This window comes from Helianthus annuus, chromosome 3 (genome assembly GCF_002127325.2).
Source record: "Helianthus annuus cultivar XRQ/B chromosome 3, HanXRQr2.0-SUNRISE, whole genome shotgun sequence".
NCBI classification, from domain to species: domain Eukaryota; kingdom Viridiplantae; phylum Streptophyta; class Magnoliopsida; order Asterales; family Asteraceae; genus Helianthus; species Helianthus annuus.
In genome coordinates, this window is record NC_035435.2 from 51,833,086 (window position 1) to 51,859,456 (window position 26,371).

General features: G+C 41.4%; 1 protein-coding gene across 1 annotated transcript in view; it reads left to right on the top strand.

Annotated features, from left to right (window-relative positions):
• The window catches only part of LOC110929000 (arginine decarboxylase), a 31,245-nt gene extending 11,356 nt beyond the window's left edge, over positions 1-19,889 (top strand). The window contains exons 9-10 of the mRNA XM_022172089.2: positions 17,449-17,985; positions 18,700-19,889. Of these exons, the coding sequence (XP_022027781.1) occupies positions 17,464-17,985; positions 18,700-19,701 (1,524 nt within the window). The 5' untranslated portion in view covers positions 17,449-17,463 and the 3' untranslated portion in view covers positions 19,702-19,889. The remainder of the gene's footprint in view (positions 1-17,448; positions 17,986-18,699) is intronic.
• Positions 19,890-26,371: the final 6,482 nt, after the last annotated feature.

Consider the following 26,371-nt stretch of genomic DNA (forward strand, 5'->3'; position numbering starts at 1 on the left):
GGAGTTATCGGATGAGGAGGAAACAGCTGGCGATGATGGTGGAAATGGCGATGATGATGGTGGGAACGATGATGATGGCGATGATGATGGTGAACAACATGATGAACTAGAATAGGCTTTGTCGATAGGCTTTGTGCCTTGTAATTTCTTCTTGTATTTTGACTGTACAACGTTGCGCTATTGCGCATGTTTTACATTACATGAATTGTATTTGTGTCTTCCCGTTACAATTATTGCATTATTGTCAAAAACTTAGGTTAAATTAGCTCGAATAAATGGAAGTCTCTTTAGGTAAAGTGGAATTGCCCGGTCTCGCGCTTTGTTCGCGGAGGACCTTGGGGCGGTTCTCGTTTGATAATCTTTAAGTTGCTGGAGTGTTTTCGCACTAATTAGAAGTTTAACATGCATTTGTAACGAAAGAAGTAATAGAAAACATGTCGTATGCTTTCATTAATTCGGAAACGGGCGCTTAGGCCAACATACATTAATTGCAAACGGCGTATAGCTAACATAGAAACGTAAAAAGGCGCATGGCCGAAGTAAGTTACATATAGCATTTGCGCAGTTGTTGCGCATTCCATGTTCGCGGTAGGATGTAGCCATCTAGGGTGCGTAACTTGTAAGCCCCTTTGCCTAGCACTTCGTGGATCAGATATGGGCCTTCTCATTTGGGTGCTAACTTTCCTGGACGTTCCGCATTTGACGCTTCATTATCTCGGAAGACGTATTCTCCTGGAGTAAAGGTACAAATGCGGACTCTTGTGTTGTAGTACCTTTCCAGTTGGGTCTTGTACTTGGCTTCCCTGATTCGCGCGATTTCGCGCCTTTCTTCCAACAAGTCCAAGTCAAAACGTCTCTCCGCTTCATTGTCGATTGCGTTGATCGCTGCCAAGCGCGGGGAGGGTAGGCCGACTTCTGCCGGGATAACCGACTCTGAGCCATATACTAAGCTAAAAGGGGTTTCGCCGGTACTAGTTTTTGGCATGGTTCGATGAGCCCACAAGATGCTCGGGAGCTCATCTACCAAACCTCTTCGCCTTGTGCCCAGTCGGGCCTTTATCCCCTCGACAATGCACTTGTTCACGCTTTCCACCTGTCCGTTGCCTTAAGGATGCGCAACGGATGTGAAAGTGTGTTTGATTTTCATCTCCTTCATCCACTTCTAGAGGTCTTCTGACGCAAAGTTGGTGCCATTATCGGTTACAATCTTGAGCGGGAGGCCAAATCTGCATATGATGTGCTCCCAAATGAACTTGCGCACCATCATAGCTGTAGTTGACGCGAGGGCTTTGGCTTCCACCCATTTCATGAAGTAATCGACGGCTACTATTATGAATTTGACGGCGCCAGAAGCCTCTGGGAAGGGTCCCACCATGTCGATTCCCCACTGCTGGAAAGGCCATGCAGTAGATACAGGGATAAGGTCGTTCTTGGGGCGCAGGGTTTTTGGAGAGTGTCGCTGACAGGAGTCGCATTTGCGGATCTCATTCAGGGCATCGACATGCATCCCTGGCCAGTAATATCCGGCGCTCATGATCTTCGCGACAACCATGCGCGGTCCTGCATGGATGCCGCAGATCCCTTCGTGGATCTCCCTGATCAAGTAGTTCGCATCTTGGGGGTCCACACAGCGCAGTAGTGGTCCCAAGAAGGATTTTCGGTACAGAATACCGCCATTCATTTCGTATTGCAGGGCCTTGTTTTGAATCTTCCTTGCCTCTGCCTTGTTTTCGGGGAGTATCCCTTCTTGTAAATACTGGATTATGGGGGTCATCCAGGATGGTTGTCCCATCTCAATCACGTTCACTTGACGCAACAGTACTGATGGATTTTTGAGTACTTCTATTCTTACGTCTTTTGCAAGGTGCTGAAACGAAGTCGAAGCAAGCTTGCTTAAAGCATCAGCTGGCTTGTTTTCCGAGCGATTGATGTGGATAACCTTGTGAGATTTGAATTGTTGAAGCAATTCTTTTGCCTGTTCCAGATATAGAGCCATGACTTCACCCTTTGCATCGTATATGCCATTGACTTGGCTGGCTATCAGGAGTGAGTCGACATGTGCTCGTAAGCTTTTGGCTCCCATTTTGATGGCGAGGCGTAAGCCTGCCAGAAATGCTTCATACTCCGCCTCGTTGTTGGTGTTTTTAAAGTCCAACTTGATGGCGTAAGTAAATTAATGATTCTCGGGGCTCACCAGGCGCAATCCTGCTCCAGCGCCATCTTCATTTGATGCTCCATCAGTATAAAGCATCCAAGTCTCATCAGTCACGTCTTTCTCAAGAGTCTCTATCAGCTCACATTCTTTGATTTTATCGGTCGGCACTTCTGTGACGAAGTCGGCTAGGACCTAACCCTTAATGGCTGGACGTGGCCTGTACAAGATGTTATGGCCTCCCAGCTCAATGGCCCATTTTGCCAATCTGCCTGATGTCTCAGGCTTTTGCAATATTGTGCCAATGTGGAAGTTGGTAAGCACGGTTATCACGTGGCCTGTAAAATACCTGCACAGCCTTCGGGAGGCGTGTAGCAGTGCAAGAAACCAATTTTTCCATCGTGGAATATCTTGTTTCTGGGTCAGTGAGTACCCTGCTGACGTAATAAATTGGAGTTTGGACTCCGTTTCTCTCCACTAACAATACCGACCCCACTGCCCTGTCTGAAGAGGACAAGTACAGTACTAGTGGTTCTTTTTCGAACGGTGCAGTCAGGGTAGGGAGTTCGATCAGACACGCTTTCATTTGTTGAAAAGCTGTCTCGGCCTCGGGTGTCCACTTGAACTCCTGCTTCTTCACACAATTGCGCAACGTGCTAATGAAGGGGTACGACTTCGCGGCGTGATTGGAGAGAAAACGATTAAGCGCGGCCAGTCGTTGCATCTCTTTGATGGTTCGCGGTGAGGACATTCGCTCTATAGCCTGTACTTTCTCTGGATTCACTTTGAAACCGCCGTTTGTGACAATGAAGCCTAGAAACTTCCCTTCTTCCATGCCAAAGGAGCATTTAGCTGGATTCAGCTTCATATTTACACTGCGCAATGAATTGAACGTTTTTTCGATGTCTTTCAACATTTGGTCCTCTTCGGGACTTTTAACCACTAGATCATCGATGTAAACTTCGATATGCTTTCCGATGTCTCCTGCGAAGGTCTTGTCCATCAACCGTTGATATGTTGCGCCAGCATTTTTTAGGCCAAAAGGCATCTTTGTGTAGCAGAAGATTCCAAGATCAGTTCTGAAGGCTGTCTTGTCTTCATCTTCGAGTTTCATCTGAACTTGATGATACCCTTTGTAGCAATCCAAAAAACACTTCCATCTATATGGCGCGAGCGAATCTATCTTTTTGTCGATCTCAGGCAAGGAATAGCAATCCTTTGGGCATGCCTTGTTGAGATCAGTATAGTCTACGCACATTCGCCATCCGCCGTTTGACTTTTCAACCATCACCGGGTTCGCAACCCAACTCTGATATCGTACCTCCCGCAAGATCCCAGCTTTGAGCAACTCGCATACTTGCTCATTCATTGCTTTCGTTTTGTCTGCTGCCAAGCTGCGCCTTCTTTGGACCTTCGGTTCAACAGAGGGGTAAGTGTTTAAGCAATGTTCGGTTATGTTGCGCGGGACACCAGTCATGTCTGCCGGGGTCCAGGCAAATATATCCATATTTCGGAACAATAATTGCTTCAATCGCGTTCGGATGTCTGATGAAATGGCGTGGCCAATTGTCACTGTTTGCTCTGGGTATTTGCGGTTTAAGACCCATTTTTCGGGCTCGGTTGTAGAAACCTTCGCCGCTTTCGCTGGGCGCATTTCTTCAGTTGACATCACCTCCTTTTTGGCATAGATGATTGCTACTCCTGTCTTGGTTGGGAACCCTATCGCAGAGTGGGGTGTTGAAGTTACCATGTTCAGCTCACCCTGGGTCTCCCTCCCAATTAGCACATCATGTCTCGATTTCACTGGCATCACCATGAAGTTCACATTTGTTGTTCTTGAATGTTTTCCGTCAGAAAGTGTGACGGGGAAACTGATCTGACCGAGTGGGAAGACCATCTCGTTGCAAAATCCGGACAAGGGATAATCGACTGGCTCGAGTCTCGCCTTGTCCTCTTCATCAAATTGGTTGAAACACTGCTCGTAAATGATGTCTGCTGTACTTCCTGGATCAATGAATATGTATTCCGTTTCATAATGGCCGATGATACCGGTAATGACGACGGGTCGTGTGGCACGAGGACCGCCGCGCACTATCGGGAAAATGACCTGTTGCTCTTGCCATGAAGGCTCGTATGGACGCTTGCCTTTCTCTTTCGCGCTATACCTAGGTCCGTTGACCATGTGAGTTTCTAGACGTCGGACTTTCTTGTGGTTCCCTTCATCATGGCGCTGGAGCTGACGAGTTTCTTTGCGCACGTTCTTCACCAGATGGCTTAGTTTACCGCTTTTAAGTGCTCTCTCGATTTCTTGGCGCAAACTATAACAGTCATCGGTCAAGTGCCCCGAGTCTTTATGAAAGTCGCAGTACAAGTTGGGGTCTTGCCCCTTCTTGTTTGGCATAGGCCTGGGAGCCTTGAAATCGTGATTCTCCGTCATCAATACTTCTTTTGGCGTTTTTGTGAGCGGAGTCCAGTGCTTGTCACGATTGTCGTCTTTGACCGCTTTCTTGTAACCGATTCGGTCAATCGTTTCACGCGCGTCTTCCCTGTAGCGCGGCCTGTCGTCGTGGCCTCTTGATCTCCCAGACTTCCAGTCGTTACTCTTGTATTTGTTGCGTTTGTTGTTGTCGCGCGTGTTTCCTCTAGAGAATCGATCTTCAGAGTAATAACTCTTGCTACCAGCGAGTGACTCCTCGGTTTGCGCGACGATTTTTGCAGCCTCCATGAGTTTATCCCACTCCTTTGGCATTCCATCTTTACCTATGATAGTTCTAATGAGACTATCATAGCGAATGGCCTTCTTAAAGTGACAACACATGAGTTGTTCACTGACGCCGCCTATCTCCAAACATTCCTTATTAAAACGGGTGATGAAGTCCTCCAGACCTTCACCATCTCTTCGCCAAATATCTTCTACTTCGGCTGTGTCGCGCTGGTAGCGACGTTGTTGGCTGAAGTAGCTCAAAAACTGTGTCTTGAAATCTACCCACGATTTAATCTTCCCAGGCGGAAGGCTATCAAACCAGGCGCGAGCCGCCCCGGTAAGAGTTTGAATAAACAAGTGACACCACATGGGCATGTTCCAACCTCCCATGCAGCCTACACTTGTGAATGTTCTGACTTGATCATCTGGATCAGTCAATCCGTTGAATTTCCCGACAGTCGGGGGTAGCTTCTCTCGTGAAAGCGGCGCGAGTGCAATTTTCGGGATGAACTTGGAGTGTTCCGCAGCTTCCGCTGGTCGGTATGCCAGGCGGAAATCTCTTTCAGCCTCTTCTGTGTACCCGATGTGCTGTCTCGGCTTGAAGTACTCGTGGTTTTTTGGCAATCGGTTAAAGACTGACGAACCTTCGTCATCTACCCAAGTCGGATCATTCGGGTCTGTTTCTTCCCATTCGTTGTTCATGTTGCGCGGCGTGAGCCGGCTGTGAACAGGGCCTCGTTGAAGGGCTGACGGATAGTCGTAATAACTATCCGTTTCCCCTCTTTTATCGCGCGTGTCGTGTACGCTCAAACGTCTGGTGGGGGGAGGCCTGTTTATTCTGCCTTGGAGATTTGGTGGTGGCGGCATCTGGCGCGCTCCTTGACTTGGGGGAGTTACTAAGGACGGTTCTGCCGTCAAAACTGCTTGTTGCGCAATCAGCGACTGGTACGCTGCATTGATAGTGGCGATGTTTTTTGCATACCACGAGGCTGGGGTTTCGCCTTCTGGTAAGCCTAGTAATGCCGAAACATTCTGAGCTGGCGCTGTGTTCGAAGGTCCTTCTCCATTGTTCCCTGGGGTGACCACTTGAGTGATGCGGGTGATGCTCCCGCGTGGCCCCCAGTATTGGTTCCGTCGACCTCACCAATTTCTTCGATTTGCTGGGCTTGGAAGTTTTGGATTCCTTCACCCAACGCTGCGTTAGAGTTGGCTCCGAAGCCGAACTCTGGAATGGTTCCTTGACCAGCCATGGTCGAAGGAAGAAAAGATGTCAAAGGCTCAAATAAAAGAAGATGAAGGTGGTTATAGAAAAAAACCGGTGGGCGCCAATGAAGAAACACTGAACTGATTAAGGTACTAATCAGTTTGGTTTATGTTTCTATCATGATGGTTAATCTTCTAATGTATATTTGAGCTCCGACTGGATGGATCAATCCTGCAAAACAGAACACCGTTACTCGTTAAGAGGGGAATGTGGGGGTTTCCCTCTTAACCAGGCTCCGGCGTGAGAATAAGCGACTGTTTTGAGAGTAATTAAGTGCTAAGAGTGAGAGTAGAGGGAATGGAATGTTTAACCTGTGGAATGAGGTCTCTATTTATAGCCGGAGAGGTGTAAGAGGATATGGGCTGATGGGCCTTGGGCCGGAAATGGACAACATAGCGGATATGCTCCTTGTCTCGCTGGGACCATACCCCTTCAATATAATACATACGGAAAGTATATTAAAATAAGGAGTATGGTCTCACGCACAACTTCACCCTGAGGTTTGCGCGGCTTTTTGGGACCATACCCCTTCAATATAATACATACGGAAAGTGTATCGTACAAATACAATTAGTCTTAACGTACATTACGTACGCTGTGACACCCCAGGAAAAACCAGTGAACGATTAAACTTACCTAGCTTCCTCAGTGAGTGCATACCAAATTTCGGGACGAAATTTCCAATTAGTTGGGGATAATGTGACAACCCGTACTCCAGAACTATGTTACTTGAACGAATACATGATATGTTTTGTGTTACACGGTTGTGTGAGTGATTAAATGTTACATGTTACGTGATTTAATGTGATTGCATATGTTACTACTTGAACGATTAGTGAAACATTTATAAGAACCCACTCGGTCCATATGGTTGGACTCGAGACCATGAGGAAACCCAAGTGGGGGTTTCGGCCCACTTCCCTTCACACGCATATATACACACATTACCTCTAGGGTTTTAGTTTTACACAACTTAGCAATCAAGAACACACACAAACTCTCCCTCTCTTCTTCGCAAACCGAAGGCAGCCAAGGACTTTCCCCCATCGGAGATCATTGTCCACGGATCAATCCTACTCTCCTTTCAATCGGTTAGTGGTTTGTGTTTTCTTGGTTGAATGATGTATGTTGTATGCTTTCGGATTGATTGGTTGTGATGATATTATGTGATAACTAGGGTTCTTGCTATGATTATTAATGAAGGTTCTTGATGTCATAATATTCATACAATTCGGTTTGCATGATGTTAATCGGACACTATGTTCCTGTTATTGTTTTGATGCGTATATGATTAATCGGTCCAAGTATATGTTAGCCGGCTAGGTTGCATGCTAGTTCAATAATATGATTCATGTTTCGGTTTAGGTCTGTTTGATGATCTGATTACGTGTTCTTGAGGCTGTCATGAATATGTTAATGATGCTAATTTGAAGATGCTATGAAACTGTTATTTTCGGTATTTGATCTGTTTCCGAAACTGCTGAATATGTTTGCTGAAATCACGGATTAGTTGTTATTGTTATTTAAGGAATTCAGGAAAAGCTGTTACACGCATGGTTGCGACTCAGATTGCGAGTCGGGAACCCACAGTCTCGACTCGAGACCACAACGACATCAGCCGCAATCATGGTTGCGAGTCCCGTTGCGACTCGTAACCGGACCATGATGAACCGAGACCAGCCATTGCGACTCGCAACCTACTGTTGCGACTCGTAATCTCCTGATGTGACTCGTAACCCGGTTGCGACTCGAGATCCCCGTTGCGACTCGAGACCGGCTATTACACATACACTGTTTTGGGCCTACTTTGTCACGGGCCCAATCGTACGACTGTTATGCTATTGGACTGCTTACCTGTTGGGCCGACATGCTATTTGGGTGAATACTATTGGGCCGGGTTATGGTTGGGACGAATACTTAGATTGTTTATCGATACGTGTACGTGTTTACCATGAATCCTTGTATGCTTGCAACGTGGTAACTTATGTGATACATACGTGCGATACTTGAACCGAACCTGACTTACATAATAAACCATGATAGGACGTGGTAGATCATTTACTTGCTACCTGTACTCTTTGTGTATCTGCCGAGCAATCCAAGGTGAGTTCACACAGCCAAGGCATGGGGTTCCCAGGGTGGGAATGGGATTGAATAAACTATACGTACATACTTAGTTAACAGAACATAATGATATGAGTCCTCAGGGTGAGGGTGGTGAATGATAAGATACGGCTAGACTAGTATACCAATTGAACTGATCTTCGCATACACGCCAGGGGTTGGCCGCGATATTATGACTGATCTTCGCACACATGTCTTGGATAGGCCGCGAACTATATACTAAAACTTCGCACACATGCCAGGGTGGCCGCGATACAAATATACATAGTCTAGAATACTTGGGAACTTTCCCCAATCTTCGCATACATGCCGAAATGGCCCGCGATACGAATCAATACTATACATGAACAATGAACGAACTAATACGATGCATGACTAGATAAACAAACGAAATGTTTGCTATACTACTCCATTACTGAACTTATTTTCTGTGAACTCGCTCAACTAGTTTGTTGATTATTTGCTGCATGCCTTGCAGGACCTTAGGTACATTATGGAGCTTGCACAGGGAGGAGCAGGTCGTTGTGGGCAAAGGATCTTGAATGATGTTTCAACACTTATGTTAAATCAAACATACTATTGTTTGGATTACTTAAATGCTTCCGCTATACTTAATTATATTACATGTTCAATATGATTGGTGGTTAGGATCCTGGTCATGTCACGCCTCCAAGCGGTGATACTCCGCGTGTGGATTTTGGGGGTGTGACAGATTGGTATCAGAGCCATTGGTTATAGGGAACTAGGTTTTAATGTGGGAAAACGTTTTTATTAAAACCAGACTATAACCAGAACAGTGCTCTCAACGATCCACAACGACGCTTCGCTCCACGTGCAAGACTCGACATCTTAGGTAATAAGGTTTATGTTTATTGCCTGTTTGCTAGAACTGCTTAGAACTTTGCTCGCATTACGTTTAGATACACATGCTTTGATTACATGAGAACACCTATATGCCCATACTTTTCTGTCATCGCCCTACTCGCGAGCCACTCTTATTTACATTACTTTTACTATGAAGATCATGTCTGGACGAATCAACATGACTCAAGCCCAGCTAGAGGCTCTCGTTCAAGCTCAAGTTGCTGCGGCAGTTGCAGCAGCTCAAGCAGGTCAACACGCGCAGCAGCCTGTCTGCACTTTCAAGAATTTCATGGACTGTCGTCCAAACTCTTTCAGCGGCACAGAAGGAGCGGTTGGACTCCTCCACTGGTTCGAGAAGCTAGAATCAGTATTCGAGATGTGCGAGTGCCCTGAGGCTCGCAAGGTCAAGTTTGCCACCGGCACCTTGGAGGGAATAGCACTAACTTGGTGGAACGCCCAAGTTCAAATCTTAGGGTTGGCAGCTGCTAACGCCACCCCATGGAACGATTTTAAGGAACTCATCAAGCGTGAGTATTGCACGCGTGAAGACATTCACAAGCTGGAAGACGAGCTGTATAATCTGAAAATGATTGGGTCGGAGATCGAAGCGTATACGAAACGGTCAAACGAGCTGGCAGTTCTGTGTCCTACTATGGTGGACCCTCCATACAAGCGCATTGAGTTGTATCTCAAGGGTTTGGCGCCAGAGATTCAGAGCCACGTGACGTCGGCTAACCTCGAAAACATCCAGGAAATCCAACGCCTCGCTCATCGCATCACCGACCAGGCAGTGGATCAGAATAAACTGCCTAAGCGTGTCAACGCTACTGCTACAGTCACTTCAGCTGCTACTACTGCTACACCCAGCGACAACAAACGGAAATGGGATGGGGATTCCGAACAGTCTCAAGCACAGCAGCGCAGGACGAATGACTACCAGAATCCGAGTCAGCAATCATCTGGCAGTCAGGAGCAGGGTGGATACAGGGGAGTACACCCACTATGTAACAAGTGTAACAAGCACCACAGTGGAAGGTGTCGCAAGGAACGTTGCCAGAGATGTTTCAAGATAGGACACGAAGCCAAAGATTGCAGGAGCTCACGACCTGCAAACCAGAATCAGCAACTTCCACCACCAGCTCCTCAGAACCCACAGCAGCAGCAGCCACAACGTGGAAATCGGGGATGTTTCCAGTGTGGGGCAGAAGGTCATTACAAGCGCGATTGCCCACAGTTGAACCAGAATCAGAACAACAACAATAACCAGGGCAATGGGAACAACAACAACAATAATGGCAACGAGGCAAGGGGTCGAGCTTTCATGCTAGGACAAGGAGACGCTGTTTGAACTTATAACTCGTTTTGGGATTTCCTTTATTATGTCTCTGTTACTCAAACAAAGTTTGGTTTGAACACGAATCGTACTGGGTTTTATGGACTATTTTAATTACTATACTTTATGTTTGATATGATGGATGGTTTGATATTATTTGAACACTCCTGCCGTATTTAAGGACCTTATGAACAGGGTGTGCAAACCCTACATAGACAAGTTCGTCATAGTATTCGTGAAGTTCACTTCTTAGGCCGCGTAGTGAACAGGGATGGGATCCATGTCGATCCATCCAAGGTAGACTCAACCAGAAACTGGCCTGCACCACGAGCTACAGACGGTTTACCAAGGATTTCTCGAAGATTGCTCAGCCACTTATGTTACTGACACAGAAGGGTGTCACCTATTGCTGGGAGAGCCCCAGGAGACTGCTTTTCAGCGCGACAAGGTTATCGCTTTCGCCTCTCGTCAACCCAAGATTCACGAGCACAACTACACAACGTACGATTTAGAGCTGGGAGCTGATGTGTTCGCGCTTAAGATATGGCGACACTACCTGTACGGTACCAGGTGCACGATTTACACCGATCACAGGAGTCTCGAGCATATTCTTGAGCAGAAGGATTTGAACATGCGTCAACGACGATGGGTTGAACTACTTAGCGACTACGAATGCGCCATCAAGTACCATTCAGGCAAGGCCAAGGTTGTGGCGGACGCCCTCAGTCGGAAGGACACCCTACCTCAGCGCGTGCGAGCGCTACAGCTTACGATCCAGACTAGCCTGCCAGCACAGATACGAACTGCTCAGATAGAAGCACGGAAGCCCGAAAACGTCAAGGCTGAATGCCTTACGCGGCTCACGACAACGATTAGGACAGAAGGCAGACGGCGCCTACTATGTAACGGGGCGTATTTAGGTCCCACTTTATGGCGGTCTACGCGAACTTGTGATGGATGAAGCTCACAAGCCTTACCACTCAGTACATCCAGGGTCGGATAGAACGTACTAAGACATCAGCACTACTTATTGGTGGCCTAGTAGGAAGGCCCACATTGCTACATACGTCGGAAAATGCTTGACCTGAGTGAGAGTCAAGGTTGAATACCAGAAACTAACAGGGCCTACTTCAGCAGCTTAAGATACCTCAGTGGAAATGGGAAGAAATTTCCATGGATTTCGTTACAGGCCTACCTCGATCCCAGCATGGGAACGATACCATATGGGTGATCGTGGATCGACTCACCAAGTCTGCACACTTCCTACCGATTAAGGAAACGGACAAGTTCTCCACTCTCGCAGACATCTATCTTAAAGAAGTTGTTTTGAGGCACGGGGTGCCCACGTCCATCATTGCGGGTCGCGATGCACGATTCACGTCAGAACTTTGGCAAGCAATGCACAAACCATCCGACTCACGATTAAACATGAGCGCAGTAGCATACAAGCCGCACCATTCGAGGCATTGTACGGGCGTAGATGCCGGTCACCTCTCTGTTGGGCAGAGGTGGGGAATAGTCAGATCACGGGTCCAGAGATTGTAATGGACGCCACAGAAAAGATTGCACAGATACGACAACGCATGGCGGCAGCACGCGACCGTCAGAAAGCCTACGCGGACAAGCGTAGAAAGCCATTGGAATTTCAGGTCGGGGACCATACGAGATCATAGAACGCATAGGCAGGGTAGCCTATAGATCGAACGTACCAGCTGAACTCGGGGCAGTTCACAATGTCTTTCATGTGTCGAACTTAAAGAAATGCCTATCAGATGAAACCCTCATCACTTCTTTTAAGAACTTACTATCGACGGGCGGTTGCAGTTCGTCGGGGAACCAGTTGAAATCACGGACCGGGATATGAAGGTCCTCAAACACAAGAAAATCCCTCTTGCTCGAGTTCGTTGGAACTCCAAACGTGGCCCAGAGTACACCTGGGAACGCGAAGACAGGATGACAGAAAAGTACCCCCAGTTATTCGAAACCAATGCTACCACTACTGAGGCTGAAGCTACTACTTCGGAATTTCGGGACGAAATTCCAGATCAACGGGGGGAGGATGTGACACCCCAGGAAAAACCAGTGAACGATTAAACTTACCTAGCTTCCTCAGTGAGTGCATACCAAATTTCGGGACGAAATTTCCAATTAGTTGGGGATAATGTGACAACCCGTACTCCAGAACTATGTTACTTGAACGAATACATGATATGTTTTGTGTTACACGGTTGTGTGAGTGATTAAATGTTACATGTTACGTGATTTAATGTGATTGCATATGTTACTACTTGAACGATTAGTGAAACATTTATAAGAACCCACTCGGTCCATATGGTTGGACTCGAGACCATGAGGAAACCCAAGTGGGGGTTTCGGCCCACTTCCCTTCACACGCATATATACACACATTACCTCTAGGGTTTTAGTTTTACACAACTTAGCAATCAAGAACACACACAAACTCTCCCTCTCTTCTTCGCAAACCGAAGGCAGCCAAGGACTTTCCCCCATCGGAGATCATTGTCCACGGATCAATCCTACTCTCCTTTCAATCGGTTAGTGGTTTGTGTTTTCTTGGTTGAATGATGTATGTTGTATGCTTTCGGATTGATTGGTTGTGATGATATTATGTGATAACTAGGGTTCTTGCTATGATTATTAATGAAGGTTCTTGATGTCATAATATTCATACAATTCGGTTTGCATGATGTTAATCGGACACTATGTTCCTGTTATTGTTTTGATGCGTATATGATTAATCGGTCCAAGTATATGTTAGCCGGCTAGGTTGCATGCTAGTTCAATAATATGATTCATGTTTCGGTTTAGGTCTGTTTGATGATCTGATTACGTGTTCTTGAGGCTGTCATGAATATGTTAATGATGCTAATTTGAAGATGCTATGAAACTGTTATTTTCGGTATTTGATCTGTTTCCGAAACTGCTGAATATGTTTGCTGAAATCACGGATTAGTTGTTATTGTTATTTAAGGAATTCAGGAAAAGCTGTTACACGCATGGTTGCGACTCAGATTGCGAGTCGGGAACCCACAGTCTCGACTCGAGACCACAACGACATCAGCCGCAATCATGGTTGCGAGTCCCGTTGCGACTCGTAACCGGACCATGATGAACCGAGACCAGCCATTGCGACTCGCAACCTACTGTTGCGACTCGTAATCTCCTGATGTGACTCGTAACCCGGTTGCGACTCGAGATCCCCGTTGCGACTCGAGACCGGCTATTACACATACACTGTTTTGGGCCTACTTTGTCACGGGCCCAATCGTACGACTGTTATGCTATTGGACTGCTTACCTGTTGGGCCGACATGCTATTTGGGTGAATACTATTGGGCCGGGTTATGGTTGGGACGAATACTTAGATTGTTTATCGATACGTGTACGTGTTTACCATGAATCCTTGTATGCTTGCAACGTGGTAACTTATGTGATACATACGTGCGATACTTGAACCGAACCTGACTTACATAATAAACCATGATAGGACGTGGTAGATCATTTACTTGCTACCTGTACTCTTTGTGTATCTGCCGAGCAATCCAAGGTGAGTTCACACAGCCAAGGCATGGGGTTCCCAGGGTGGGAATGGGATTGAATAAACTATACGTACATACTTAGTTAACAGAACATAATGATATGAGTCCTCAGGGTGAGGGTGGTGAATGATAAGATACGGCTAGACTAGTATACCAATTGAACTGATCTTCGCATACACGCCAGGGGTTGGCCGCGATATTATGACTGATCTTCGCACACATGTCTTGGATAGGCCGCGAACTATATACTAAAACTTCGCACACATGCCAGGGTGGCCGCGATACAAATATACATAGTCTAGAATACTTGGGAACTTTCCCCAATCTTCGCATACATGCCGAAATGGCCCGCGATACGAATCAATACTATACATGAACAATGAACGAACTAATACGATGCATGACTAGATAAACAAACGAAATGTTTGCTATACTACTCCATTACTGAACTTATTTTCTGTGAACTCGCTCAACTAGTTTGTTGATTATTTGCTGCATGCCTTGCAGGACCTTAGGTACATTATGGAGCTTGCACAGGGAGGAGCAGGTCGTTGTGGGCAAAGGATCTTGAATGATGTTTCAACACTTATGTTAAATCAAACATACTATTGTTTGGATTACTTAAATGCTTCCGCTATACTTAATTATATTACATGTTCAATATGATTGGTGGTTAGGATCCTGGTCATGTCACGCCTCCAAGCGGTGATACTCCGCGTGTGGATTTTGGGGGTGTGACATACGCGAGTATAAATCACACGTCATAAAAAAGCGCGTTTATGAATCTGGGAAATCGCATGGATCAAATCGCATGGGGGGATGAAATCGCGTGTTGTGTTTTATGGGGTGAAATCGCATGGGGGAATGAAATCCATGGGGATGAAATCATATGGGGTGAAATGTACGCAATGTACGATAAGCCATTTTGTATGTTAACTGGCCGTAAAATATAAGAAGTGATCGTGAAGTGATACCTAATTTTATTTTTTAAGGAAGATTAAGTGGAATTTTTATTGTTGGTTGGTGGTACAGATAAAAAAATTCGATATGGAGATATCTATCTATACTATATAATAAAAGAAACCATTAATAGGACACTTGTCATTATATTAGGTCATGTATCTTTTAATTTCTTCAATCTCATATTATTTATAGATAACCCTCATATTAAATATTAACCTTTATCTCATACTTAATTATAAATACTATTTTTTTTATAATTAATGATATACATTATATATAATAGATATTTATAAATGATAAGAGTAGAACATGCATGTATAAAAGAATATTCCATTTAGTTGAAATTGTCGTTCAATTTATAAATGATAAAAGAAGTAAAAGATCAACAAACTTGTGATTTTTGTTATTAGTTTTGTTATTAGATGTTTACAAAAGACCCATATTTTCATTTATTTTTAGATTTTGAGCATCAGTTAACAGGATGAAAGATGTCATGATGAATTGATGATTCAATTGGTTTTGAAATAAGAATATTTAATATAATTTATTAATTACGTTTAATTAAAACGACGTAATTTACGTTTAATTAAAACGACGTAATTTTGATTAGTTTCGCATACAACTTAGGTACGCCAGAGCCTATTATTCATTTTCCTCAATTTACTAATACAATGATTAATTATATTATACTTAATATTTCATTGATTAACTTTAATACATATATGACGATTGTGTATGTTAACCAATTACATTATATGTATTTAAGTCGTGTAATACATGTGTTTATGCAATCCTGTAATGCACGGGTTTTAAAAGATGTAACTTTTTTTATTACTTAGTATATTTATTCAACCCGTGTAATACACGGGGTTCTAACCTAGTATTTTAAATAAAGGAATCAAACCCAAATTATCTGGGGTCTAATATAAAATTTAACTAAAAATAAAAGGGTATGATAAGTTGAGTCCAACCCAGAAGCTACCATCATCTCGAAGAAGAATGAGAAGGGCCGGGCTCGACTTCCAGATTCGCACTTGCATTCTTAATAATGTTATAGAATCCTTTGTAAAACAGTCGAGCACTCTATGAAATATTTTATTTAAAAAACTAACATCACAACTTCACAAAAAAAAATGAACGCTTTATTTTCTTATATTTGAGTATTGTGTTGCTATAGTTTTTTTAGTTATTTAAAAAAAAAATTAAACGTATTATGTGATTCTACACCATTGTGTGATTATGCGTTTTACCAAAGTGTCGGTGTGTTGCGTTTTCTATTGCATCGTACGGGCACTCTTCTAGTGTGTATATATGGATTAAAAATTACAACATTTTCATGTAATTTAGAGTGATTAATTAACCTACTTTTTGTAATTATATATCCGTAAAAAGGTTATACATTAATAAAATGCGTGTAGTAGCGATGTTACTCCCGATGTTGTTGAGGGTTCTAGTCTTTTATGTATTTTTAGAGAATAAGTTAGCCATTATAGAAAAAAAAAATTATCGCAGATAAGTCACTATTGATTATGAAATGAATAAGTTGATCTATGTGTAATTTTTGGGTTTACTTATTTCATGCTGAGAAATGATGTTTTGCACACTAAAATAAAATTATATTTGAGATATTAAATGTGACAAAAAATGATTTTTTTAGACTTATATTATTCTCCTACCTCTAAAATCTATGTTTGTTTTGCACACTAAATTAAAATTATATTTGAGATATTAAATTTGACAAAAAGTAATTTTTTTAGGCTAATACTATTCTCTCACCTTTAAAATTTTATTCATACACCTTTTTTACTTTATCTCCTTTTTTATATATCTATGTATACACAGAGAGGAAAGATGAATAGGACGAACGTGGAAATATTAAAACTTTTTATAGGGCATTTGACCATCTTTTAATGAACATCATAGTTCAAAAAAGCAAAAATGTTATTTAGGAAACAAGTAATATATAATAAATTAATCGTTGGTTGTACTTTTCAATCCGACTAACTTAAGAATTTTAACCTAACACAAAAGGGACACACTAAACATTGTTATTACTCAATTAGGCACCGTTAGGCCACCCATGGTGGATTAGTTTTTCTCCGTGATGGATAAACTCAACGCATGAAGAATAGGAAAATACCACCGTCACCCCAAAAGTTTAACGTGTGGATATTAAATCGCGTTAACAATTTGACGCGTGATGATTTAAGTGTTGTCAGGGAAATTGTTGGTTAGGGGGGAATTGTTGGGTGTTGTGGCGAGTGATTGGCATTTCCACTAAAAAAAGTTGTGAGTGATGGAATAATGGCTGATGACATGACGAAACTTGATTGGATGCTGTGAGTGATAAATGGGTGGTGAGTGATGATCACCCCTACCCCCTGGAGTGAGTTTTAAATTTAAAAGGTTCACAATTATCACTGTGAATGACAACATCATACGAATACCATAACATTGTAGTAAGTCATGTCTTTGTACCCTACAGGAAGGAAACAACCGAATGCTAAGGAACAAGGAGGATATCCTAGACAATAAAAAACACCTCAATGATAATATGCAAATTTCCGATTCTCAAGATTCAGAAATCCCTCCATTGGTTAGTAGACTGAAGGCTGTAGCCGCGCAAAATGATGCATATTTTCAATTTCCGGGTCATAACAAAGGTCAAGCAGTTCCATCTTCGTTGTCTTCTGTCATTGGAGTACAACCTTTCATTCATGACTTTACAACGTTCCCAGCGGTGGACAACCTGTTTGCACCTAAGGGCCCCATTTTGGATGCGCAAAAGCAAGCTGCTAAATTGTTTGGAGCTGAAGAGACATGGTTCTTAGTTGGCGGTTCAACGTGTGGGACTCAAGCTTCTATCTTGGCTACTTGTTCACCTGGAGACACCCTAATTATACAGAGAAACTCTCATAAATCAGCCTTTGCTGGTATGGTGTTCTCTGGTGCAATACCAAAGTACATCATCCCTGAATATGATTTTGACTGGGACATTGCTTGTGGCATCACTCCTTCACAGGCAAGTGAGATTATATTAAAAGCAAAAAATATTGTTAATTGATGTTAATCTTTGAGTCAGTTTGTTTGTATTAGATTGTGTTTCCTACTTGAATTGGTTTAGTTTATGGTATGGCATTTGATTTGCTAAGGATTAATTTAGGAGGAGTTTTGGTGATTAAGTCATTGTTTTAATATAATGTGTGGTTTTTGCTATTAATATTAAGAGTCAAATGCCATTTTAGTCCCTGTGGTTTGGGCCATTTGGCGAGTTTAGTCCAAAGGTTTGAAACGTTGTCATTTTAGTCCACTGGGTTAACTCCATCCATTTTTCTGTTAACTAGAAGGGCAATTCAGTCATTTTATATGGCCGAATTGCCCTTCAAGTTAACAGAATTACATATAAAATGACTGAATTGCTCTTCTAGTTAACAGAAAAATGGATGGAGTTAACCCAGTGGACTAAAATTCCAACGTTTGAAACTATTTGGACTAAAATGGCAACGTTTCAAACCTTTGGACTAAACTCGCAAAATGACCCAAACCACAGGGACTAAAATTGCATTTAACTCTAATATTAACATGAGTTTGAGTTTCATAGAATCTGCTTCTGTTCATCAAGTTTTCAATGTGTTTTCTGATCCAGTTTCCAAAAAAGAGTTGATTAATCTTTGTTCTATTTTTAGATATAAGATTAATTCAGAATCATTATTGTTGCTCTTTTCATGCATGGCAGGTGGAGAAGGCAATGAAAGAGTTGGATTCTGAAGGTCGAAAAGCATCCGCAGTTTTCATTACCTCTCCTACTTATAACGGCATTTGCAGCAATCTGAAAGAGATTGCCGTCTTGTGTCATTCTCAAAACATTCCGCTCATTGTAGACGAGGCTCACGGGGCCCACTTACGCTTTCACAAAAGCTTGTTACCTCTTTCAGCTCTTCATCAAGGGGCCGATATTTCCATACAGTCAACCCACAAGGTATTGGGCTCTCTCACACAATCTTCAATGTTACATTTGTCAGGAAAGATTGTAGATAGGGAAAGAATATGCAACTGCCTTCAAACCCTTCAAAGCACAAGTCCAAGCTATCTTCTTTTAGCTTCCTTAGATGCTGCAAGAGCTCGAATAGGTGAACACCCGGATACCATTTTTAACAAACCAGTTGAATTAGCCATGGAAGCGAAAGCTCTTGTAGAAACGATTCCTGGAATTACAGTCTTTAATTCTTCTAAATATGGAACCGACCCTTTAAGACTTACAGTTGGGGTGTGGAAGCTTGGTATATCTGGTTTTGAAGCTAATGGTATATTAGAAAAAAAATACGGAGTGATTTCGCAACTTCATGGGACACGTTCTATTTGCTTTATAGTAAATCTAGGAACCAGTAGAGATGATATTATGAGACTCGTGTCAGGGTTAAAACATCTATCCGAAACATACGCCTCAATTCGAGTAAATGATATACATACACATCCTCTTAGTGAAATGAATACCAGCATGATACTGAGCCCGCGAGACGCATTCTTTGCAAGTAAAAAGAAAGTGAGGTTTGAAGAAAGTGTTGGGAAAGTTTGTGGAGAGTTAGTATGTCCATTCCCAGCAGGAATTCCACTACTTGTACCTGGGGAAGTCATCACAGAGGAAGCATTAAGTTACCTCATGGAACGGAAAAACAAGGGTGCTTTGGCGATCGGAGTTGCTGATTCTACTCTCTCCTCCATGGTTGTTTGCACTTAATGTAGAGATGTAGTTCGAATAGTGAACACCGAAGAAAGCCATTGGAATCTTTAATGGGTCAAGATTGTTACCAATATGATGGTTTTCTTTGGCTAGTTTGTTTACATGTTTTTATTTGTTCTTTTGTAATTCATTGCCTATCTAAGTGGCTTCTCATTTATCAATAAAGTGTGTACATTTTCAACTTATAATTTAGTCTAGATACTATCCATATATGACCGTATCATATCAGAGTCTAACTTGGTTCACATGAGAGTTCTGAAAAATCTTCTTATGGCGACTACAACTAGCACAAACCACCCTATTATATTAAGAATCCCTCACGGATTCAAAATACACACACAAGTTTCTTATTTACAAACACACAACAAAACAATGATATACCAGAGAATTACACATACTAAAACACACACACACAACTATATATAGGAGAGGGTTCATTAGAGAATACTAAAAAAGTGGGGAAACCGCGAATACTTTTAAAAATTCAACTTAACATGTTAAAAAACAGTTTTTTTTTTTTAATTCGGCGCTTTTAATTTCCTTGTAAATACATTTAGAAGCATTTTTAATAAGAAAATCAAAAACTAAAAATATAAAAAAAAATGTTTAAAAACAGTTAAAATAAAAGTGGGAAACCGGGGACACTTTTTTTAGTGTATAGTTATTTGACTGTTATAGGCAGGGGTATTTTGGTAATCTTACCCTATATTTATTATTATAATTATTATTATTATTATTATTATTATTATTATTATTATTATTATTATTATTATTATTATTATTTATAAAATCAAATTATCATCATCATCTTCAAATAACCAGATCCATCATCATCATCATCTTCTAATTACCCAGATCCATCATCATCTTCTTCAAATAACCTAGATCCATCATCATCTTCAAATAACCCAGTTCCACTTCTACGATTCTTCTTCTTCAGTTCATTCATTCGATCGGATGGGAATCACCCCATTCGATCAGATTCACTGCTCTTGACGAAGTTTCTTGTCTAACCCGTTAATCGGTCATCTCTCCGGTGGAAATCCGTTTTCAAACCGACTCTAGACTAAGGAACGAGTCTAAGGTCAGTTTGGGTCCAGATTCCATCGGTTTTGAGTAGAAAAGTTGAAGAAAAGTTGAAAACAGTTGAAAAATGTTGAGATTTGGTTGAAAAGTGTGGAAATCCTTTAAATCTTAACCAATCTTGAGGAATAAGATGATCATTAGCTGTTTGCCAGAGCAAAACGGTGGAAACCTCCTTCAAGTGGTCTAAATCAGTGATTTTAGAGAAAAAGTAAGTGTTTGTGTGTGATTTTGATTGAGAAGATGATGTAGAAGTGATTGGTGATGATGATTATACAAGATTTGAGGAGAAATACTTACGAAACAGCCTTAAATCGTGATGAAAAGTGTTTGAGAGCGACTTGAGAGTGTGTGGTCGAATGGAGGTGTCAAATCAGTGAAAGGAGATGTACAACGGTATTTATAGATGGTGAGAGAATGTTTAAGGCAGTGGAGAGTGGCGTTCGGTCGGATAGCCTCTCGATCGGATGGCCATCTGGTCGGATGGTCATCCGAGCGGATGTCCATTCGATCGGTTGTCCATTCGATCAGCCGAGTTGTGCGAGTTAGTTTTCCAACTTTCGTTTCGTGTGTTAAGCGTTGCATTGCGTTTAAGCGAGTTGCGAGTGAGCGTTGATCGTATAAGCGTTGCGTTGATAACCACATACATTTAAACAAATAATCACACAATCTAACACATAAAACTAAAATGCATAAAAGTAAATCTATGTTTCTAGTTTGCATTGAGATTGGTTGCGTTAGCGTTGCGATAGCGTTTAGTCTAAACCAGCGATGTAACATGCGATGAAATGCGTAAAATAGTAAGCGTTATAAATTGCGTTAAATGCGATAACTGCGTTTTGAATAAGCGTTGCATTAAGCGTTTTAAAGTGTGTTGTAAAATATTGTTTAACCCATTACGATAATCGAAATCCCGAGAGTACAAGCAATTAAGCAAGAAATGACACATACAAGTAATGACCCGGAAAGTCGGGCTGTTACAAATCCGATGGTACAGTTGAAGTTCAAGAAAATAACAAAGATATTTTGAATTAACAGTATAAAACATTTGCTCATATCAGGGAGAATCTCTGACTTAACGATTTGAGCGGTTTGACTTTCGAATTAGTGAGTTATGGCTTGCAGATCAAACTTGCACAAATTTTGCTTTGAGTCACAGATTTATAAGATCTCTTCCTGATAAATGGGATACAACTATTTATGTGTTGAGAAACTGTGTTGGTTTTAAGGAGATGACTCTGACATAGCTTCATGGCAAACCCCTTACTTATGAGAGAGAGCATGACCATAAACAAAAGCAGATGTCATTAGGAAAAACAGATGATGACACAAATAGTAATACAGCCGTAATGAGTCAAGATGAGTCATCATGATCCTACAGAGTAAATGAACAGAGTTATGATCATTTCTTTGATATAACTACTAGTTTCAATTCTCATACTAGCACATCACATGTTAGAAATCCAAATTATGCTTTGATGATGTATGAGCAGAAACCCATGGACTCAATTAACCAGGAAGAGTTTGACCTTCTAGACCAGCTTGCACTATAGAGTATCAAATCAAACAAGTTTTACAATAGAACTAGTAGGAGACTATCTAGATTGGAGGGTAGGGGTAAATTTGAGAAAGATGAATCTAGGGTTGAGTGTTTTAAATGTCATAAGTTATGTCACTTTGCTAGAGAGTGTACAAATCCTGCACAAACACCTTTACCAACAGTGACATCCTAATCAATCAACTGCTGGTCAGTATTCAAGTTTTCAAAATACACATCAAAACTTTTCCCAAGATACCCTTGGTCCTAATACATAATTTACATCTCATTTTGCACATGGATCTGCTCAAAATTCTTATGCAAATGTGATTGGTCCTACTCAATATCAGCCAACACAGAATAATATGTCACAGGCACATGTCCAATGACCTTCACTTGCACAAACTCAATCCCATGTACATTTACCAATAGTTTCTCAAACTACTGGTTCCCCTGCACCAGAGCCTACTCAGCAAAGCTTTTTCACTTAAAGCTTTTTAGATTGGATTAGTCTACCTTAACATTTAAGTAATAAACATTTTGGCATGATTACACTTGATCAAGGTCACACAAATCTTGCACTAATTTTTGTAGAAACTTTAAGTGACACGTCAGATCCTAGCACTAGTGAAACTACTGGTTTGTGCATTATTCCACATGCTGATCAACAACTACTGAACTTTGTAATCCTATTGATATATCCCTGAAAATACTAATAGAACTTTGTTCTGAAAAATACATTCTAAGTTTAGTGATATCAAAGCAGTGAATATCATGCTACTTGAGGAAATCTGAAAACTGAGAGAAAGTTCTAGCATAAACCATTAGTTCTCATAAACAAGTGTTGAAAAAAAAGGACCAAATCATTTCTGATCTAAAACATGAAGCCTCAAATCACTTTGCGCTGTTCAAATCACTTCTTTCAAAATATCAAGCATGTCAAAATAAACTGGATTATACCTAAGTGAATTGTCAAAAATGGGTAGAATTATGCAAAGGATTTGAGATTTTGTAAAATCAACAAACTAAAAGCAATGTCACATTTGGTCTAGGGTACAATCACACACAAGGACCAAGTTATTACACTCCAAAAACTCAAGTCTATGACATTGAGTCCAATTCCTCAATTGGAAAGGAGACTATAAACACTGATTGTGGTTCTTCTCATAAATTCATTGATCAACACAACACTAAATGATCTGATGAAACATGTATTGACAAGAATTTCAAACCAATGACCTTTGTGACCTCTGAAGGGAAAACCGTCTAGCAGTTTTATCTAAAACAGCTAGACCCTACCAAAACCTCAAAGCCAAACCAAAAACTAGTCTAAAAGGGGCAAGAACACAAAAGGAATATTGTTTTTCATAGTATGTGAGAAAACCAACTACAACACTAAGGATTGTTACATGATCTTAGCTTATGAGAAAAGCAAGATACAGAATCTGGACAACTTTCATGAAAAAACAGTATTATATCCATGTAGTGATTCTAGTTACTGTGAATCCACTTGTTCAGTTGAGGTCTGTTGAAACTCCTGTCACTTTAGCCTTGAATCATATAAATTTCACCAAACTAGTACAAGTGACTTACGCACACCCTATAAATGTCTAGCCAAAGCAAAAGAATTTCAATTTTACTACTAATCAGTAGAAGCACGGGAGGTCTGATCAAAGTGCTAAATTAAAGGCACTAGTAGAGAACCAAAAAGAAACGATTCATTGCGTCAAGGCGGTGGTCAAAGTGACCAATCATGTTTGAGGTCACAAGGCTTGGGTTCCAAAATCCTTTAATTGAAAAATCCTTCCAAAAAAAGAGGAACAACTGCTTTTCTTTTGTATAAATTATTCAAAATTGTTGAGTTTACCTAAAATCCAGTTGTTTGTCATAAATCCAGCCTTTATTAGTGACCATTATCAAAACCCTATATATAAGTCTCTGGATTACCTCGGGGTTCTTTTAACCGTTTCAGAACTTCACTGTGATTATTTGCAAATCCTATCTCTCAATTTCACTTCTAGAACATCTATCATTGATCATGGAAACTTTGATTCCCGACCTACACACAACCTTATTCCTTATCTAACTAAGTAGAAGGATCATCCTTAGTACCACCACGCAATCAATCTGATTGTGAAATCATTATTCCACCATGCACTTATTGTAAACCAAACCATATACAAAACCACTCTGATTGATTTCTGGTCGATAACTAAGCTAGTTAACAATGATAAAGGGGTTGATAATGTCCCACTAGCTATCAATGCAAAAGTGGGAGATATTACTATTGCAATGACACCAGAGATTTTGTCTACTCGTCTCTAATTTAATGACGCACAAGGGGTTGATAAATTTTCCAAATCAGAAATGGACCTAGAGTTCATTGAACAGGGTTACTAAGGTGAAACTAAACATGTTACCTGTAGGTCCCCTTAGTCCTTGGATCTTGACAAGATTGCAATCCAATCTAGAGTGCAGGATCCTCTAGATCAGACAATAACAGAAAACGAGTTACACAAACTGATATTTTATTGATTCTAAAACAAGTGTTTACAATCAAACTAATATCTCCACCAATTATGTCTCTAAAATTGTCCTCTCTCTCTCTCTCTCTCTCTCTTCCTCTCTAACTCTTGATTTGTGTTTTTCTCAAGTCTAACAGGTCTAACCTCAACCCTAATGCAGGACCTTGTTTATATAACACAAGCATGCATACCATGCTAAGTTTACACATGTGCGATTGTTGGACCTACAAAAGAACATATATCTGAAAGCCAAAACATGATTCTAAGATCAAGAAATAATCAAACAATGTAGCAATTCTCTCCCCAAAGATAGTGAATCTTGAACACCTATTTAGAACATATGTTCAAGAGCATGGCTAACATCTTATGAAGACTTAGAACCGTTGTTCAAGAGTACAAACATCTGTTGAAGACTAGCATCTGTTAAAGAGTAAAGCCCTGATCAAGGGGGTAAAATAAAAGTGTGTAAAATAAAAGGGGGTTCGAGCATACTCACAGTTTTGCTAATTCTTCGATAGAATCCTAGTGAGCGTAGTTTTGGCAGGAATAGGTGGACGTATTACAGGAACACCGAGGTTATTCTACCCCACGAGCAAAGGGATGAATATATTAGTACAGGAACACCGAGGTTACCCTACAGGGCGAACAAAGGCGTGAGTTGGAGTTGGAAGATTTAAATTACGGAATTTTAAATACTTAGTATAATATAAAAATAATAAGTAAAGTAAGTGTATTCTTATTATCAGTGATAAGGAACACGACATCAGAATGGCGAGAACGGAAATACGAACTGTTCGGACAAGTATATCTGGAACGGATGTGCCATTCGCACGAATGGGCACATTCGCACGAACTGGATTGTTTGTCGGCAGATTCTTGTTTTGAACTTTTTAACTATTAATTAGTTACGTTCCCGTTTTCTGTTAAGTTTATTAATTGTAGTAGTAGTGTATTGTCAGACAATAATACCAGAAGTCTCATAGAAGTCATGCATGGAGGTTAAAACCTCATTAATGATCACCAAAGCGTAAATCAGTTAAACTTATCAGTTGGTCATGATTTACAGAAAGGAAATGACAGAATGTAAAGTTACCTAAACAACCGAACAATGTACAACCCAGGTGTGCCAACACGACATAGAAAGAATTAACTAAGTGTCGGAGGCTGGACGGGGTTCACTTGTTCTAGGTCTAGGAAGTTGTTTGGGTGTTTTGTTTACGAGTATAAGTGAGTGGTGGTTTTAGATTGGAAACCAAGGTTCCCACAGTCACACACTGATGTTCCAGAATTAACCATATAAAGAATAGCAATCTGGAAATCACTCAACACTTGAAAATCGTCGGAACATGAAGAACAGTGCATTCGCACGGATGCAGCTGCCATTTGGACGGATGTGGTTGTTCTTGAGGTAAATCAGTCCGGTTTGTTTGAACTAACCACCTACTCAACTGGAATTGGTTACATCTTGAACCCACAGCTATTTTCTCAGCTTGTGAGCTCAATGAACCTCAGATCCAGTCAA